Source organism: Columba livia, chromosome 1 (assembly GCF_036013475.1).
Source record: "Columba livia isolate bColLiv1 breed racing homer chromosome 1, bColLiv1.pat.W.v2, whole genome shotgun sequence".
Lineage (NCBI taxonomy): Eukaryota > Metazoa > Chordata > Aves > Columbiformes > Columbidae > Columba > Columba livia.
Window position 1 is genome coordinate 194862654 of NC_088602.1, and position 15939 is coordinate 194878592.

The 15939-nt window shown below is 38.5% G+C and overlaps 1 protein-coding gene across 5 annotated transcripts in view; it reads left to right on the forward strand.

Moving 5' to 3' along the window:
• The window catches only part of CERK (ceramide kinase), a 40917-nt gene that overhangs the window by 17106 nt on the left and 7872 nt on the right, over window positions 1-15939 (forward strand). For all 5 annotated transcript variants that reach the window (XM_065048967.1, XM_065048966.1, XM_065048968.1 and 2 more), the window contains 4 exons: window positions 8323-8397; window positions 10149-10301; window positions 11282-11387; window positions 14033-14103. In XM_065048967.1, coding sequence (XP_064905039.1) covers window positions 8323-8397; window positions 10149-10301; window positions 11282-11387; window positions 14033-14103 — 405 coding nt within the window. The remainder of the gene's footprint in view (window positions 1-8322; window positions 8398-10148; window positions 10302-11281; window positions 11388-14032; window positions 14104-15939) is intronic.

Consider the following 15939-nt stretch of genomic DNA (forward strand, 5'->3'; position numbering starts at 1 on the left):
TTTCTTATTTGGGCAAATTTCTCAGACTGAAGGTTTTTGCTTACCTGGTTGGTTTCAGAGGTTTTTCCCTTCTGGTGATGTTAGTGACCATAAGAAGATACAATTTAAAAAGACTGGATCTCAGTATTAAGAGCTGTTTCTTCGTCCTTAGGCAATTAACTATAAGCATGTTAAAACTGGAAGATTAACCTTGGTTTTTTTGACAATTTCTTAATGCATTTTTTCCAATTGCCACCAAGAAGTATGATCTTCACTGATATTTTAGTATTGCTAACATGTCAAGTCACTTTCTTCTCTTACATCCTTTAATGCTTTGGTTGTTGTTTTGTCTGCTGTAGTTGTTTACTGTTTGAATGTATACTGCATGCTCCATTCCTTGAACTAATACGAGGTACACCCTTGTAATCAGTGCTTTGATTCAAATATTTTCTCCAAGTCATTATTCACATCCCCCAAGTTATTTGCAATGGTATATAAGGAAGCTGGTCTTGATGTTCTATTAATAAGGTTTCGGGAGGTACAGAGGATAATAAATATCTTGATCTGTTTGTGTTTTGTACAATATTTAAAATGATTCATTACTGAAAATATGGGGAAGTGATTACTTCCTGAAGAAGAGAGTCAAATCACTGAACAAATCTTAACACTTTCTTAACACAGGTAGCCATCACAGGTATGAAACAGCCAAACCCATGCATCTGAAGGTGGTCAGGAAGGCAGCAAGAGGGGTTTTTTCCAGCCTTGGGTGAAGCTGTTCTCTGTTCATTTTTGCTTCATGCAGTGGAGCTCTGACCGTATATTGACCCCAACAGATTACCTAGTTCCCAGACTAATGCAAGAACTTTGTTCTAAAATAAGTGAGATCCTTAAAGATACTTTTTTAAACTAAACTGACAGTCTTAAAATACAGCAAGTCAAAAGGAATAATGAAATATAAATCACGCATCTAGAAAGCTTCATCCGTTATGCTCTTTTTAGTTATGCTCTTTATCACTAACCTTTTTCTTTAAATCCTAGGAACTCATTAATAGATACTGAAAACATACACTACCCATAGTTTAGAGATTAAGTTTTAAAGCTCGGTCTGTCCTCTGATACATGGAGACAGTTGTCTCAGTGAGGACAGGAGCATGGGGATAGGTGACACTGAATCAGTGGGTTTTTGCCTTTTTTATCATTTAGTTCCTAATGTCAAGCTGTGTTAACAGAAACATGGCAGATTGTGGTTTGTGGTTGTGATAAAACAGTGTCTGTATTCAAACTAATACTCAATTCAGCAGACTTAGCTTAGAAACTCTCAATTTAATTGTACAAACCTTTGAAATTGGAAATTAAAGATTTAATGTTAAAACATTCATCTATGTGATCATTTTTGAGTAATTAGTTTTGTTTCATAGGCAGAAGAATCTCATCGTACAGGCTCCTTTTTTTTAATGTTGGATGCTACTTGTAAATCATGATTGTAACTTTCTAGAGCAAGCCTTTGCTTTACCCCGTTTTGGTTTTTGTTTTTGAGTTAGACGTGTCTGTTTCCAGTATATTTCCAGTCACTTTCCTTAGTGTCTTCTGATTAAAAATATATTTTATGCTTTATGGTAGATTTTTATGAAAAAACGTGTGGTTTTATTGACATGAATACAGGTGATTCTACCCAAAAGGCAGTTTTAACTTCTGAATTTCTTAGTTGCAGCCATTCTTCATATTTGCCAGTGTTAACGGACTGATTGCTGTTTTAAACACATTTGCTGTTAAGAATACTTAGAGGTTGTGGCAACCTGACAAAGTTTTGCACTGCAATGTGGTGACTACAAGTCAGTGTACCTACAAAAACTTATGATTAGTTATTATATTACTTCCTCCTAGTGCCACGTAGCCTTAAAAGTGCCTTCAGCTGCGGTTTCTCACTGTATTCAGAGTGGTAGCGTGCCTCCACAGAAGTGAAAAAGAGTGATTTTTCTCATGACGTGTGGCACTGAGGTTTCATCCAGATGTTTTAGAATTAAAATTATACCCTCTGGAGTAAGCCAAAGTAATTTTTTCTTCATACGAAACTTGGCATAGAACAGGAGTTCAAAGCTGTCAACTGCTGCCGGAGGAGTCTTTAGTGAAGGGGAATGGATTAGATTAAATACTCTTATGATATCAGCAGGTAGGAAAAAAAAATCCTACTTCACTCTGCACTGTGGCATAAAATTAATGTATTTATTCTTCTAAAAACCAAGGCCACTGGCTTACCCTGGGGACAGGGGGAAATTCTTCCAAGCACTAAGGAAGATGAAGTGTAGATATGAAGTGTTAATTGCTACAGTGATTTAGGCTTCTAATGTGTCCGCATTCCTCTCACTGTTGTGATCAAGGTATGAACTCTGTAATGTCTAGTCGTGAAGATGCAGTATGGTTATAACCAGCATGTTGGTGTGTAGCTGTAGAAGTTGAGAATCCTAAAGACTGCACAGGCACAGGCTGCTTATGTGAAGGTAATATAGAAAAACAGTGGAGGATTCATTCACAAACTTAAAAAACAGATGTAAGTAAAATCATGAAGCATGACTGGACTTTTATGCTACTGTCATCTAGGCTGTAAAATTTCTCTTAGAAAATGTGTTGAAGCATCACATAAAAAGCTATCTAATTCTATTTTAATGATTCCAAGTGATATGTCCACAACTTTCTCTGTTAAAATGTTTGTACTATATCATGATCTTTGTGGTTTAGTTAGTATCTCATTTCAAGGTTCAGTATGTCTGGTTTGAAATCTGAAGTGCAACATTTTGTGTTCCTCCTTCAGCATTTTAAATCTGTTATACTTCTGGAAATGACAGTCTAGGAGCTAAATAATTTGCATTTAATTTGGTGGGTCTGCTATGAAGACAACTAAGTCAAGATTACTTTTTCCTGTGATGTTAATCTCATCTCTTAGATTTCCCATTATTATTGTATTAATCCATTTGTGTTGTACTGTAGTACTGAGCTTATGCTGAAGTGTTTATCTACCAAGAAAAACCAGACCAAATTATTTCTGAACTATTCCTTTTTAAGCCAGTCTGTCATTCGGCAGATGCTAGACCTGATTCCAGTGACATAGACAGTGGGATCAAGTGCACCCTCAGCAAGGTTGCAGATGACATCAAGCTGAATGGTGCAGTTTACACACCTGAGGGAGGGGATGCCATCCAGAGGGACCTGGGCAAGTTTGAAGTGCACCCATGTGAAGTTCATAAGGTTCAACAAGGCCAAGTGCAAGGTCCTCCACCTGGGTTGCAGCAACCCCCGGTATCCAGTACAGGCTGGGGGATGAATGGATTGAGAGCAGCCCTGTGGAGAAGGACTTGGAGGTACTGGCCCAGAAGGTCAGTCATATCTTGGGCTGCATCAAAAGGAGCATGACCAGCAGGTCAAGGGAGGTGATTCTGCCCCTGTACTCTGCTCTTGTGAAGCCCCACCTGGAGTGTTGTGTCCAAGTCTGGATCCCTCAGTACAGGAAAGACATGGAGCTGTTGGAGAGGGTCCAGAGGTGGGCCTCCAAAGATGATCAGAGAACTGGAACAGCTCTCCTATGAAGACAAGCTGAGAGAGTTGGGGTTGTTCAGCCTGGAGAAAGCTCCAGGGAGACCTTATTGTGGCCTTTCAATACTTCAAAGGGGCCTATAAGAGAGATGGGGACAGACATTTTAGCAGAGTCTCTTGTGACAGGACAAGGGGTAATGGTCTTAAACTAAAAGAACGGAGATTCAGGCTAGACATGAGGAAGAAATTTTTTGCAATGGGGGTGGTGAAACACTGGCGCAGGTTGCCCAGTTTGGTGGTAGATGCCCCATCCCTAGAGACATTCAAGGCCAGGCTGGATGGGGCTCTGAGCAACCTGATCTAGTTGAAGATGTCCCTGCTCATTGCAGAGGGGTTGGACTTGATGACATTTGAAGGTCCCTTCCAACCCAAACTTTTATATGGTTCTTGGTGACTGCATGGATTGTGACTTCACAAAAATACTACAAACTTATGGGATCCCCACTGAAGTTGTTATTCTGCCTGTTTGCAGTACAGAATCTTGCTGCCATACTAATTCTTCCTGAGGATTTTATATGTGCTGTGGCAGCACCTGCCCATCAAGGTTATCTCACATGGAACAGTGCTCTTGAGCACTAAAAGTTTATCTTTGTTAAATTCATTCTTTTTTATTGGATCAACATCTAGCTGACTGTTGCTTCTGTCATCTGCTTAGTTTAGTACTTCCAGTTCTTAGGAATTTAGTTTTCCAGCAGTAAAAGCACAAAAATGAATACTTATTGCCCAAGGCATATGTGTTTTGGTTTAAGAAATCTTAGTTGTAAGTTAGTAGTCTAAGCATTTTTTTAGCACTTTTTTTTGGTCCTTGGAATCAATGGCATGAACTCTTCCATACAACCAGAGAAACAGCTGGTTTTGCTTATTGCTTTGATGATTCTGTGACCAATTTAAAACTTGTGAGGTGGTGTCTGAGGACTTCTCCACATGACTTGTCTACTCACAAATATCCAGCAATACTTGCCTGCGAAGGGGAAATCTGGTGATTTAGCTGCATTGTGTTCTATCTAGTGCAGTCCATCGCTTTGGTTTATTTAATCTTGCTTTAGCAAATATTTTTTATGGGGAGCACATACTCTTTAATATTTAAATACATATGTCGATCATTTCTCCTTGTGATTGATTAAAATGAAGGATTTCCTTGATAAATTTTCAATAATTAAATTTATACATTTACAAAATTAGAGTGTGTAAATTTGGGTAGGGAAAGACCATAGAAGAACTTGCCTATATGGCGGTGAGGTACCTCCTAATAGCAAACAGACTTTGGGGGAAATGAGTAATGAGACAGAGCTCTAGTGTGCATAATGTATGCTAAAGATTCAAAGTAATTATTTTAACAAAGACTGGCTGAGGTGCCCTCTACACACGTCATATTTTCAGTGGGCTCTCAGTATCAAAATACCTGGTGTGAGAGCTTTCTTTAGCTGGGAGATTTCAGACATTTAGTTTGGGATTCAGCTGTCTGCGAGTGGCGGTGTGGTGCCACCAGCACGGAGACATGCGACCCCTGTGCAAGGCAGCTGTAGTGCTAGAGCAGCAGGTGGAAACCAAGCAGAGTGATCTGCAGCACTTGAACACTGTTTGGTGTTTGGTGCCAGTTTAGGTAATGAAGTTAGTCTCCTTCAGGTAAGTTTCAATTTGATATTTAAATGTTCATGCTTCTCTTGTGGTGTCTGCAGGTGAGATGGGCATGTAAACTCAAGTTATAGCCAGGATGCATCTGGTCAATATGGTCAGTAGAGCCTGTAGATCTTGTGTTGCATCTGCCTGTCTTCTTTCCTAAGGCCCTTCAAATGGGGCCTGTGTGTGAGTACCTTGAATCCAGCTTGGGCTGCTGTCAGCATTCCTGGCGAGATCTCCTGGAGTGGAAGCTTTGACATAGTGTGCAGTGTTACATGTACATATGTAGCTACTTCTAAGTGTTTTAACCTGAAACTTAATTATTCCCTTACATGCTGATCTTCTCTTCCAGCACACCGATGTAAAGATTAGTTTCTACGCTGAAGATCTTTCTTTTTTAATGAATTTGGGCTCAGTTAAGCAGTCTACTACTTTCATCATGTTTGCATGTAGTTCTGTGCAACCCATAAAAGCCTCTTTTTTTGTTTTTTCTTTCACTCAGGCCATTGCCCTTAAAAATCCCCAAAGAAAATCTGGCAGAGTATGTGTATAACTTTTCTGTTGGTTTAACCAGAACAAACAGCATCCACCACCTAACATTAGTTAAGAGTCATATTCTATCGAAGCTTCTTGCCCAAATAGAGTGCTCTGGCAGTTCTAAGCTGTTAATCAAGGGATATCAGTCAAGCTATATTTAGATTCTAATCCTGCTTTCCATATCAGATTTATACTGAGGAAATAAGCCAGATTTTGGTGGGGTTTGCATGTGTATCTACTTGGAGTGCTGTTTCATCAGTAGTAGATGTCAGGTCTATTCAAGACCCACTTAATAGCCTAGAATTCTTGTTTGGTTATGAAGTATTCAAAGTGGTTCAAATCCTTAGGCATTATGAATGTTTTTGTGACCTTTAAACTAGTACCATTAGGTTCATGCTTGGTGTGGTGTTATGACCAGTTACATTCCCTTGCAGTGTATGAAGGAATGATACTGGTTTTGTTGCTCCATACTACCATCTCTGAGAGAGAAAAAAACCCAACGCTATTACGCTGTTTTAGTTAGTACTCCACTGGCATGTATGAGAAAGGGATGATTTGACATTTGGTAAACACTGTTGGTGTCTTCCCCAGTCTCCCATTTTAGAATCTCAGAATTAATTTCAGACTTCAGATCTAATTTTAGCCCTCCCTTGCTAGTAATGAATGGAAATGAAAATGAGTTCTGTAAAATTGCCCAACAGATAAATCAGCTTTTAATTGACTACAGAAGAGTACCAGGAGATAAGCATCTGGTGTTAAAATGTAGCTTGTGAATTCCCCACTTCTTCTCCCATCTATAGTCTTAAGACTTCTTGGGAGCTCTGTTTACATCAGGGCAAATGGGACTCAGGTAATTCTAGCAGCAGAATGTAAACAGGTCTTGAAGAAATGAGAAAGGTTGGATGGAATGTGAGCTCATACATTCAGCAGTAAAAGTTAAGATCAGATCTTTTAGTGGCTATTTTTTGTTTGTTTGTTTTTCTTTTCAAAAGTAGTGAGAATTTTCTGCCTAACTGAAATTCATGAGTGTAGGGGGCAAAATTAAACTGAAAAAACTGGCAGTAGAGCATAGCTTAAGTATCTGAACTCAACTTAGTATTTTCTGCTATAAAACTCCAAATGTGGCTAGATAACATCATCTGCTTATCTTTGTTACGATACTGAGAGAAACTGGAGTCCCGTTGCCTGTGCAATGGCATGTGCTTGCAATGGTACGCTTATGCCATCTTGAACCTTGGCCTTGTAGAGATAGATCTCTTTATTCACATTCTTTTGTTCTGCAGTTCTGTTATATTTATATTCTCTTTAATTGGCTTCCAGGGCTGCTGCTTGTTCACTGTGACAGGCTTCCGTGTAGTGTTTACTTGGTAGAAGCTTCTCTCATGCCCTTCACTGGTAAGGGAGGTGGTGTCCATTTCATGAGAAGTGAGTTGGAGGGGGAAAGGATTTTCTTGGATCCTGTTGACATACCATCAATGCTTTCAAAGTGAGAAAGAACCAAAATGGGATTTTAAATAGTGATTGCTCATTCCTCCATTTTTAGTTGTCTTATTTCAATTTGATTAGGCCTGAGAAATGAAGTACTCTGTATCTGATACACTACATATAGTGTATCAGTAGGAAAACTGAGAACATATGTGGACAGAGTTAAGTTTTTGTTTTCCGATATCCAGCGTTGACTTTAAAGGAATTCAATTTCAGGTAAAGGATGGAAGAAACTACAAGATAAATGTGGAGTTAGGTGCTGCAACAAAATGCTTTGGTATGTCTCGCTCTAAGTTTCAAGTCCCTGCTGCAGAGTGGGATTCAGAACTATGCATTAGGCTCTTAGATTATTTATTTATTTATTTATTTTTATATACACAGAATAGGTGTCAGGGAGAATTGCCTGTCTATAAACAGCACCTAAAATTCTGAGTGGGCCTACTGAGTAAGGAATGGACTGAAGGCAGTTAGTAACAAAGACAGAATATAGGTGAAACCTAAAGCTTCTCCTCTTTCTTCTTGTAGATATTTTGCTCAAAACTGTAAGGGCATGTTTCTGTTCGCTTTGATCCCTGTCTATAAACTAATTCCTGAAAGCAAGTGCTTACTGATTTTCAAATAATAGAACTAAGCAGGAGTTTCTGGTTTATGATGCAGCTGGACGAGCGGGCGATATTGGTAGTCTGGAATTTAGATCAGTCCCCCAAAAAGCAAGAAACCAGTCAACTTCCTTTTGTGAGATGTTAATGAGTAAGAAATCTTGAGCAAAGGAGAATCAACGTATGCCTTCCTTCACTTTCATTGTTAATTGGTACAAAAGCTGTAATGTAATCCTGAAATTTTTCATGTGAATTAACTCATTTCCCTTCACTAATATATATTTATCCCTTATATAGTGAAAATTTTTGTACTTTGTATGGAGAGACATAAATTCTGCTTGTTGCAGGGGAGGAGGAATGTTACAATTTAAATAACAATATTTGTATCCTTATATTTACTTTAGTCCATAAAATAGAAAGGGGCGGGCCAAAGGAACATAAGGCTTTTATTTGCAGGACCATGACAGTAATACTTGTTTAGAAAATATATAAATTAATGTCTATTATTTTTCAGGATCAACAGATTGCATATGCTATTCAACGGTTGGCATTTCTGATCCAGTAACATCAGCTCTTCATATTATTGTAGGTGGGTGGTCATAGTTCACTCTTTTGTTATGAAAATGATTAAAATAGCCCAATATAGTAATTCCATTTAGTTCTTTCTACATGTTTGTAAAATATAATTTAAACATAATGATTGAGTTGAAATACGGAGTTTTTGTCTGGGATTTAAGTCTCTGGTTGAAATCCAGGAGGTTAAAATTGTTTATTGTAATTCATTGTTTTCAAGGGATCATAATGTTATGAAATTTTATATCTGGTGCTTAAGTTTTCATGCATTCTGGCATGCTTTTGAAGATAGCAGTAAAATACAATAAACAGTGTAAGTTGTTGGACCATATATCTCTCCCTCAGAGACAGCTATGACGAGCACATGTACACCTGAATAGCAGTGTTTTGTAGTACTTGCCCAATTGTCCTGTGCAATTCAATGCTTGCATGCCCAATTAGAGGTAAGGCTTCTGCTTGACTGGAATTACCTTATAATTCCCCATTTTTACTATCTATAAGTCATATATTTGAGGAGAAACTAGGGAAGAAAATAACTACTCTTCAACAGATGCTTTTTGATATGTTGTCATCAGTAAGGATGATGGCATTGCTGCTTCTCTGAAGTCTTCTGGTAATGGAGTCCCTGAACTCCATGGGGGCTGAAGGAGACAGCTTGGCATGTTCAGTACATTGTGATTTGTGATGTCCATCCTATCTTGCCACACACTGAAGAATCTGTCACCCAGTTCTTAATACTGAATTTGGAAAATTCTGCAAGATACTCCTCAATTATAATGATGTTGTGTAAGTGTAAAGGACAGAATTTCCAAGGGACAATTATTGCACTGTGACTTGTTACTGAGAGCTTAACATTTTCAGTTTTAGGAGCTGGTGTTGCAGAGGTTTACACATGTGCTTCTTGCTTGCTAACCTTTGGTTAGATCTGCTCATCATATGTAGAGTTTAGGTCATTGGACTAGGATTAGAGAGAGAGATGAATTTAATACATCACAGTATTTTAGCTGGATTATTAAATGTGCATATATACACGCGTTTAGATTTTTGAGTGTTTCTCATCTAAAGGGTTCTTCACAGTAGTCTGTGGGAGAAGGATGAGAGACAATGGGCAAAAGGTGAAAGGGAAAAAAAAGGGCAAACCATACGAAAAAACAAAGAAGCGAAAAAGAGCACCACCACCCCAAACATCCCCAAAACTGCAGCTGCTCCAAAGCTTACACTATGAGGGTATCAGAGAGGTGGTGTACTCTCTGTTCTTCTGGATTTTCAGGAGTTGACTGAATAAGCTCTGAGTAACTTGATCTGATCTCATAGCTGAACTTACTTTGAGTGGGAAATTTGATAAGAAACATCCTAAGAATCCTTTCACCTTGAATTATCCTGTGGTAGTATGACATACACTCATATAGGATTAAGTAGTATCCGGCAGATGTACAGATACTACATTGATCTGTTCTATAACATCCCCTCCTATTGCTACACAGTAAATGAGTGTAAATTCTTCATTATGTATTTTTAGCATACCGACTTTTCTCAGGTAGTGCTTAATGCTTTTTAAATATTAAATGAAATCAGTATTAAAGAAAAAATCCCCTTTCTGCATGTATATGAAATATATATAGATATATGGCATATATTGTGACATAAATGCAACATATATTTTTTTAATTTTATTTTTAAAGATTCTGTAATGTTAAAGGCACTATCAAGTTTGCAGCTGCAAATAAAATGCGCCTTAAAACAACCTTACTCTTCTAATCTTCGTAGGTGACTGTCAGCCTCTGGATGTCTCTTCAGTACATCATAACAACACATTTTTGAAGTACTCTGTATCATTGCTGGGTTACGGTTTTTATGGCGATATATTAAAAGACAGTGAAAAGAAACGGTGGATGGGTCCCATGAGATATGACTACTCAGGTAATTACATAATTATTAAATTCCCTTGTCAGCATGTAGATATATTGGAGCAGTTGATATATGTTTTCCAAACCAAGCTGCTCTGATGCTTTTGAACATAAGAGGCAAACTGAACCTGATTTTAAACTCCTTGTGATACCAAGTAGAGTGGATCACATTATGTAAAGCTCCATGACTTGGGGGATAACATAACAAGCTTATTAAAGTTGTGTTGAATTTGACTATATAGCACAGTTAACAAATTAACTGATAGTTAATATTTTAATTATTTTATGGGCTATATAAAGAGCTAAGAAGTTTATATTTACCTGTTATAAATTATGTTGAAAGCAACCCTAATTCAAATTTGTTTAATAAGTTTTTATTACTAAAATTGCTAGTGCTGTTAATAGAAACGTGTTGTGTTATGTCAACTAGTTTTAGCTGCCTAAAAAGTAATATTTTTTCTGTGATAGTAATTTTTACTTTATTTTCAGTCAGTCAGAGATAGGCACTTCTCTCTACTGGACATTCAACTGATGGAATGAATTGTTAATTTTGTCCTTTCTCTAGCACTGATTGTAGAAAGCACTGAGTGGTTTATTGCAGTGAGCTAATATTTGGACCAATGCTATGTTACTGGAAGGTATTTTTTGCCACCTTTGATTTGTTTTGTGTTAGGGAAAGAAGATAAAAAAGCAGGGTGCTGTAGACTATTATTAAGATTCAGCATTGACATACAGCTAAAATTTTTAGTTGTCTCTTAAAGATGTCAAGCAAACTAATGGCACTATTGCAAATGTTACAGTTGGGGGGGTTATTTCCTTGTCTTTTACTGACTAAGACATCATAACACAAAGAGCTGTGAGCTTGAGGAGAGCAACTATGGTTTTGCAATCCTTAGAGAAGGAAGGAGCGGAACCATCAAGGGGTGTATGTAGAGCTGTTAAGCAATGTGGATTTATAATGACTTAATGCTACTTATTCCTTTTTTTATGTAGGCTTCAAGACTTTTCTTTCTCATCATTACTATGAAGGAACAATTTCTTTTCAACCAGCAAAACACACACTGGGATCTCCACGAGATAAAGATAGCTGCAGAACAGGGTAGGCTAATGGTTATCTCCAGATATTTGACGTGAACTATTTGTAAAGGCCTGTACATAAACTGTAGTCACAGAAATATTTAACATCAAGACACTTACTCTGAAGGAGATGAGCTTTTTAAAAAGTTTATTTACTCATTAAAAAGAACACCTCATTTTGTCAGGTTAGTAAACAAAAACGTAATAAAATTTTGTGAGCTTATGTCTCCTCTCCCCCAATTTTAAATGAAACAAAGTATAAGAGCACAGTAGCCAGTTACAAGTTGCTGAGGGTACTATGCTGTGTTACTGCTGATACATGAAAAGTCTGGATACCTCATAACTTCTACAAATGGGAATAATTATTAAAAAAAATCTCAAATGTCCACATTGTAATTGGACCTAGCAATGTTAGCAATTATTTTAGTGCCATGACAACAGCTGGCATGTCTTGTCCTGAGGATAGGTCCTTTCAGGAACCAACCTATTTAGTTCTTTTCTTTAGACTATAACTATGTTATATAACTTCCTCACTTATGTCTTCAATCAGAGGGCCTACCTTAATCACCCAGTGTTCCTTCTTTTCTCTTTGCTTTCACCTGCTTGAAGTTATGCACCATTATTTATTATTCTTCTTTATATATGAAGCTGTCAGAGATATAGTAGTTGTCACAGCAGTATACAGAGGAGCCAGAAACTTTGGCCAGGAACTACATGGAATTTATTAAGGCTCTGCTGTAATGCTGCTGTGGCATGCTACAGATCAGTCTTCAGCACTAGCTGGAGCAACTATCCTGATCCATCCTTTGCCTTGATGCAGGCAAAGCTCCAGAGGGAGAAGGCTGTCATCCAGGTCTCACTCAGGGAGGAAAGAGTGCCTGGAGCCTCACGGGGGATTTTATACATCCTGATAATTGCTTGAAGGGCAATAGGGCTGGGCACAAGCAGTTCAGGAGAATCCTGGAGTGTTGTGATGACAGTGATCATGCAGTTGATTGACAAGTTGACGAGCAGAAATGCTGCTCTGGTCTTGTTACAGAAAAGGAAAATGAAGGATGTGACGGTTGAGGGCAGTCTTGGCAGCAGTGACTGTGAGCTTACAGAGTTTAAAATCCTGAGAGAAGTGAGCAAGACAAAAATTAGAATTGCAATGAACTTTAAGAGAGCAGATTTTGGTTTATTCTGGAATCTTGGCAAGATCCCCTGGGAGACTTCCCTGGAGTACAGAGGCCCAGGAGACTTGGTTGGTACTTCCTCAGAGCACAGGAATGGTCCATTCTGATATACAGAAGCTTTGAGGAAGCATGATAGAAAGCCAGCGTGGATGAGCAAGGATAAGTATCGAAGGTGGAAGTGGAATGGGTTACTTTGGAGGAATACGGAGACATTTCCTAACTGTTCAGGGATGGAACCAAGAAAACCAAAGCTCGGATGAAGCTGAAATCAGTGAGGGATGTGAAAGGTGTTACTTCTTACAAAGGGGTTAAATAGGTATGCCAAACATGCCAAAGGAACTGTGGTATGGGGAACCCCGTGATAAAAGATATGGAAAAGGCTGGGACATGCCTCCTTTTCCCCAGTTTTCACTGACACAGTCTGCTCCCAGGCCTTACAGGTCCCCATGCCCATGTATAAGGGGGAAGCAGTGGATGCTACATACTTTAGCAAGGCCTCTGGTGCTGTTTCTTTTAGTATTCTTAAAATCAAATTTATTAGGTATAAACAAGATAAGTGGATAGTGGAAAACTGGCTAGACTCCCTAGAAAGGTTGTACTGAGTCCCACTGGCAACCAGTTACTAATGGTGTCCCTAAGGGATCAATACTGGGGCTAATACTGTGCAACATGTTTATTAATGACTGGGATGGTGGCAGAGAGTGCCCTCGCAGCGGTTTTATAGATGATACCAGATTTTGAGGAGTGGGTTACATGTTGAAAGTCAGGGCTGCTATTCAGAGGGACCTTGGCTGGCTGAAGAAATGGCTGATAGGAACCTCCTGAAGTTTAGGAGAGGCAAATGTCATGTACATGGGGTGGAGTAGACCCATGCAGCAGTACTGACTGGTTAGAAGGCAGCTCTGCCAAAAAGAACTTTGGGATCCTGATGGACAACAGCTGTACCTGAGTCAGCAGTGTGTCCTTGAGGAAAGCAGCCCAACTGTATATTGGGCTTTCTATGCAAAAGAGAAGCCAACAGGTCAAGAGAAGTATTTTTCCCCCTGTACTCAGCACTTTTGAGATGAAGGACTTGCACCAGCATGTCAATGTCTTTCACTGTTTCAGCAGTCAAATATAGGAGCAGGTTGCCCAGAGGTCTTGTGGACTCTACCCTTGCAGATATTGAAAACTTGACTGAACAAGACTGCAGACCTCCTGATCCTACAATACCTACTTTGAGCAGAGACATGGACCACATTAGAGGTCCCTTCCAACCCATGCGAACTTATGGCTCTGTGATGCTGTTATTTCTGACATCCAGTCATCGTCAGCACTGTACAGAAGTAACGGTGCTGCCTGCAGGGCTCTCATGATTCCTCCCTCATCAGGGCTGTCAGTGTCGTGCTGCATCTTGTGGTGGCAAAAGGTCCTATAATGATTGGGTAAAACAAAAATGTTAAAGTGAATAATGGTTTGGTTTTCAAAAACTGAGTGGTATTTTTGTTTTCAGGTGTTACATTTGCAAGAAAAGTGAGCAACAGCTGGCAGAACAGAAGAAGGAGTGTGGATTAAAATATGAAGGTAATTTATCATAAAAAGATGGTGTAGTATTATACAAAATATTAGTTTTCAGAATATATTAGTTTAAGTGTGTGGGGTTTTTTAAAAGTTACTAGATAATTTATTGTTTTTTTTAAGGCAAATACATGTAAATATGTGAAAAATATGTAAGATGTCTCCACCCAAACCTCAGAAAATTCTGATAAAATTATACTAATTACTTGTATATTTCAGTGTGTTGGGTTTTTTTGAGAAATATATATTCTGTGAGCTAGGACTCTGTGGGTTCTTTTGTGAGAAGGACTTAACTGATAAGCTGTGAGGTAGTATAGAAGGGAATAGTTCATTAAGATAACTTTCAGAATAGATCAGGATTAAAAATCTGTGTCTGTTAGGACAAAAGTCACCATAGGTAAAGCTGTTTATTAAATACTTATGAGGCAGCGAACTTGGACACCTAATAACCTGTCTAGTTGACTTCAGTATTTCTTTACAATACCCCACTAATACTCACTATAAATGATATAATAAATGAGATTTTTCTCCTCTTTCTCAAGTTAAGCTCTCCTTATACTTTTTCCTCCCCATTTCAATCCCTGAGCACACTTCCATGGATTTTTTTATTTTAATAGGCATAACTTTTCCTTCCTTTAGTTAAAACAACTGTTGATATCCTGGATTCTGTGCGGTCTACCTCCTAGTTATATCTCTTCATGTCAAATGGCCACATGCCAATGGGAAGCACTGCTGTTGATTGGCTGGTGGCCTTGCTGGAGTAAGATACGCAGATTCAGTTGGCTGAGTTTTGCCTCTGATCTCCGTTCATGGTCTTGGAGAAAACCCTCTTAAACACCAGGCAGCCTTCAGCCTTCCCGGGCTGCCTGCTTCTGGGTGCTTCTGCTCTCTTCTTTTTTTTTATTTCTTGTAGATCCCAGTGCGTAAAACCATACTTTTCTTGACACAAGCACCGTTCCTTATGCCCCAGATTATTTTATAATTACAATTATTTTGCACAGTATCTCTGCCAGTTTCTAGACATTTGTTAGCAAAAGGAGTAGCATCATACTATAGAGGTTCATTGGTAGTATGAAGACTGTGTATAGATTTCTGTGCCAACTTCAGTTCCTGTTACACATGCTTATACCTAGTGCTTTCATCCCAGATACTGCTCTCTGATCTTTGATACTATCAACGGATGGCCAGATTGGAGTATTTCTTGAGTTGTTTTAATTTATGCCCAGATTCAACTAAAGAAATTGCTTTACATAGTATTTTCTTAGGAGCTAAATCTGATAGTAAGTGGGGTTTTTTAGTAAGAAAAACCTGTAGTTAGAAATTGCCAACTCTTTTCTTTTGTGTTGTTTGGTTTTTGTTTGTTTGTTTGATGGGTTTTTTTAGTTTCGTGTGTGTGTTTGGGTGGGGTTTTTGTTATTTGTTTTTAATCTGCCATTTTGTTAGCTTTAAACCAGCAAAGGAGCAAAAGCAGAAGAAAGCCACAGGTTAGTGAGCAATCAAGACTGCTTTAGCCAGCATTGCACAAGACATTAAGCAGCTGATTATATAGGATATTGTTTACTTCAGTCCATTTTACTTCTGGTAGCTGGCTTTCTTTACAGTCCAGTCTCTTTTCCATGCGCTACTGGTAAGCAAATGATGACAATCAGCTACTCCTGCTTTGCAAGAAAAAGCATGCGCTCAGTAAATTTTGGGTGTTGGTACTTTACACTGATTTCAGCAACTTGCAGTGTATATATATACAACAGACAGTTGAAATGAATGCTATTTATGCTCTCCATGCTTCTAGTCGCTCTGTATGAAAGACATTGTTGGCAAATAATCTGTGCTATTACAGTGATA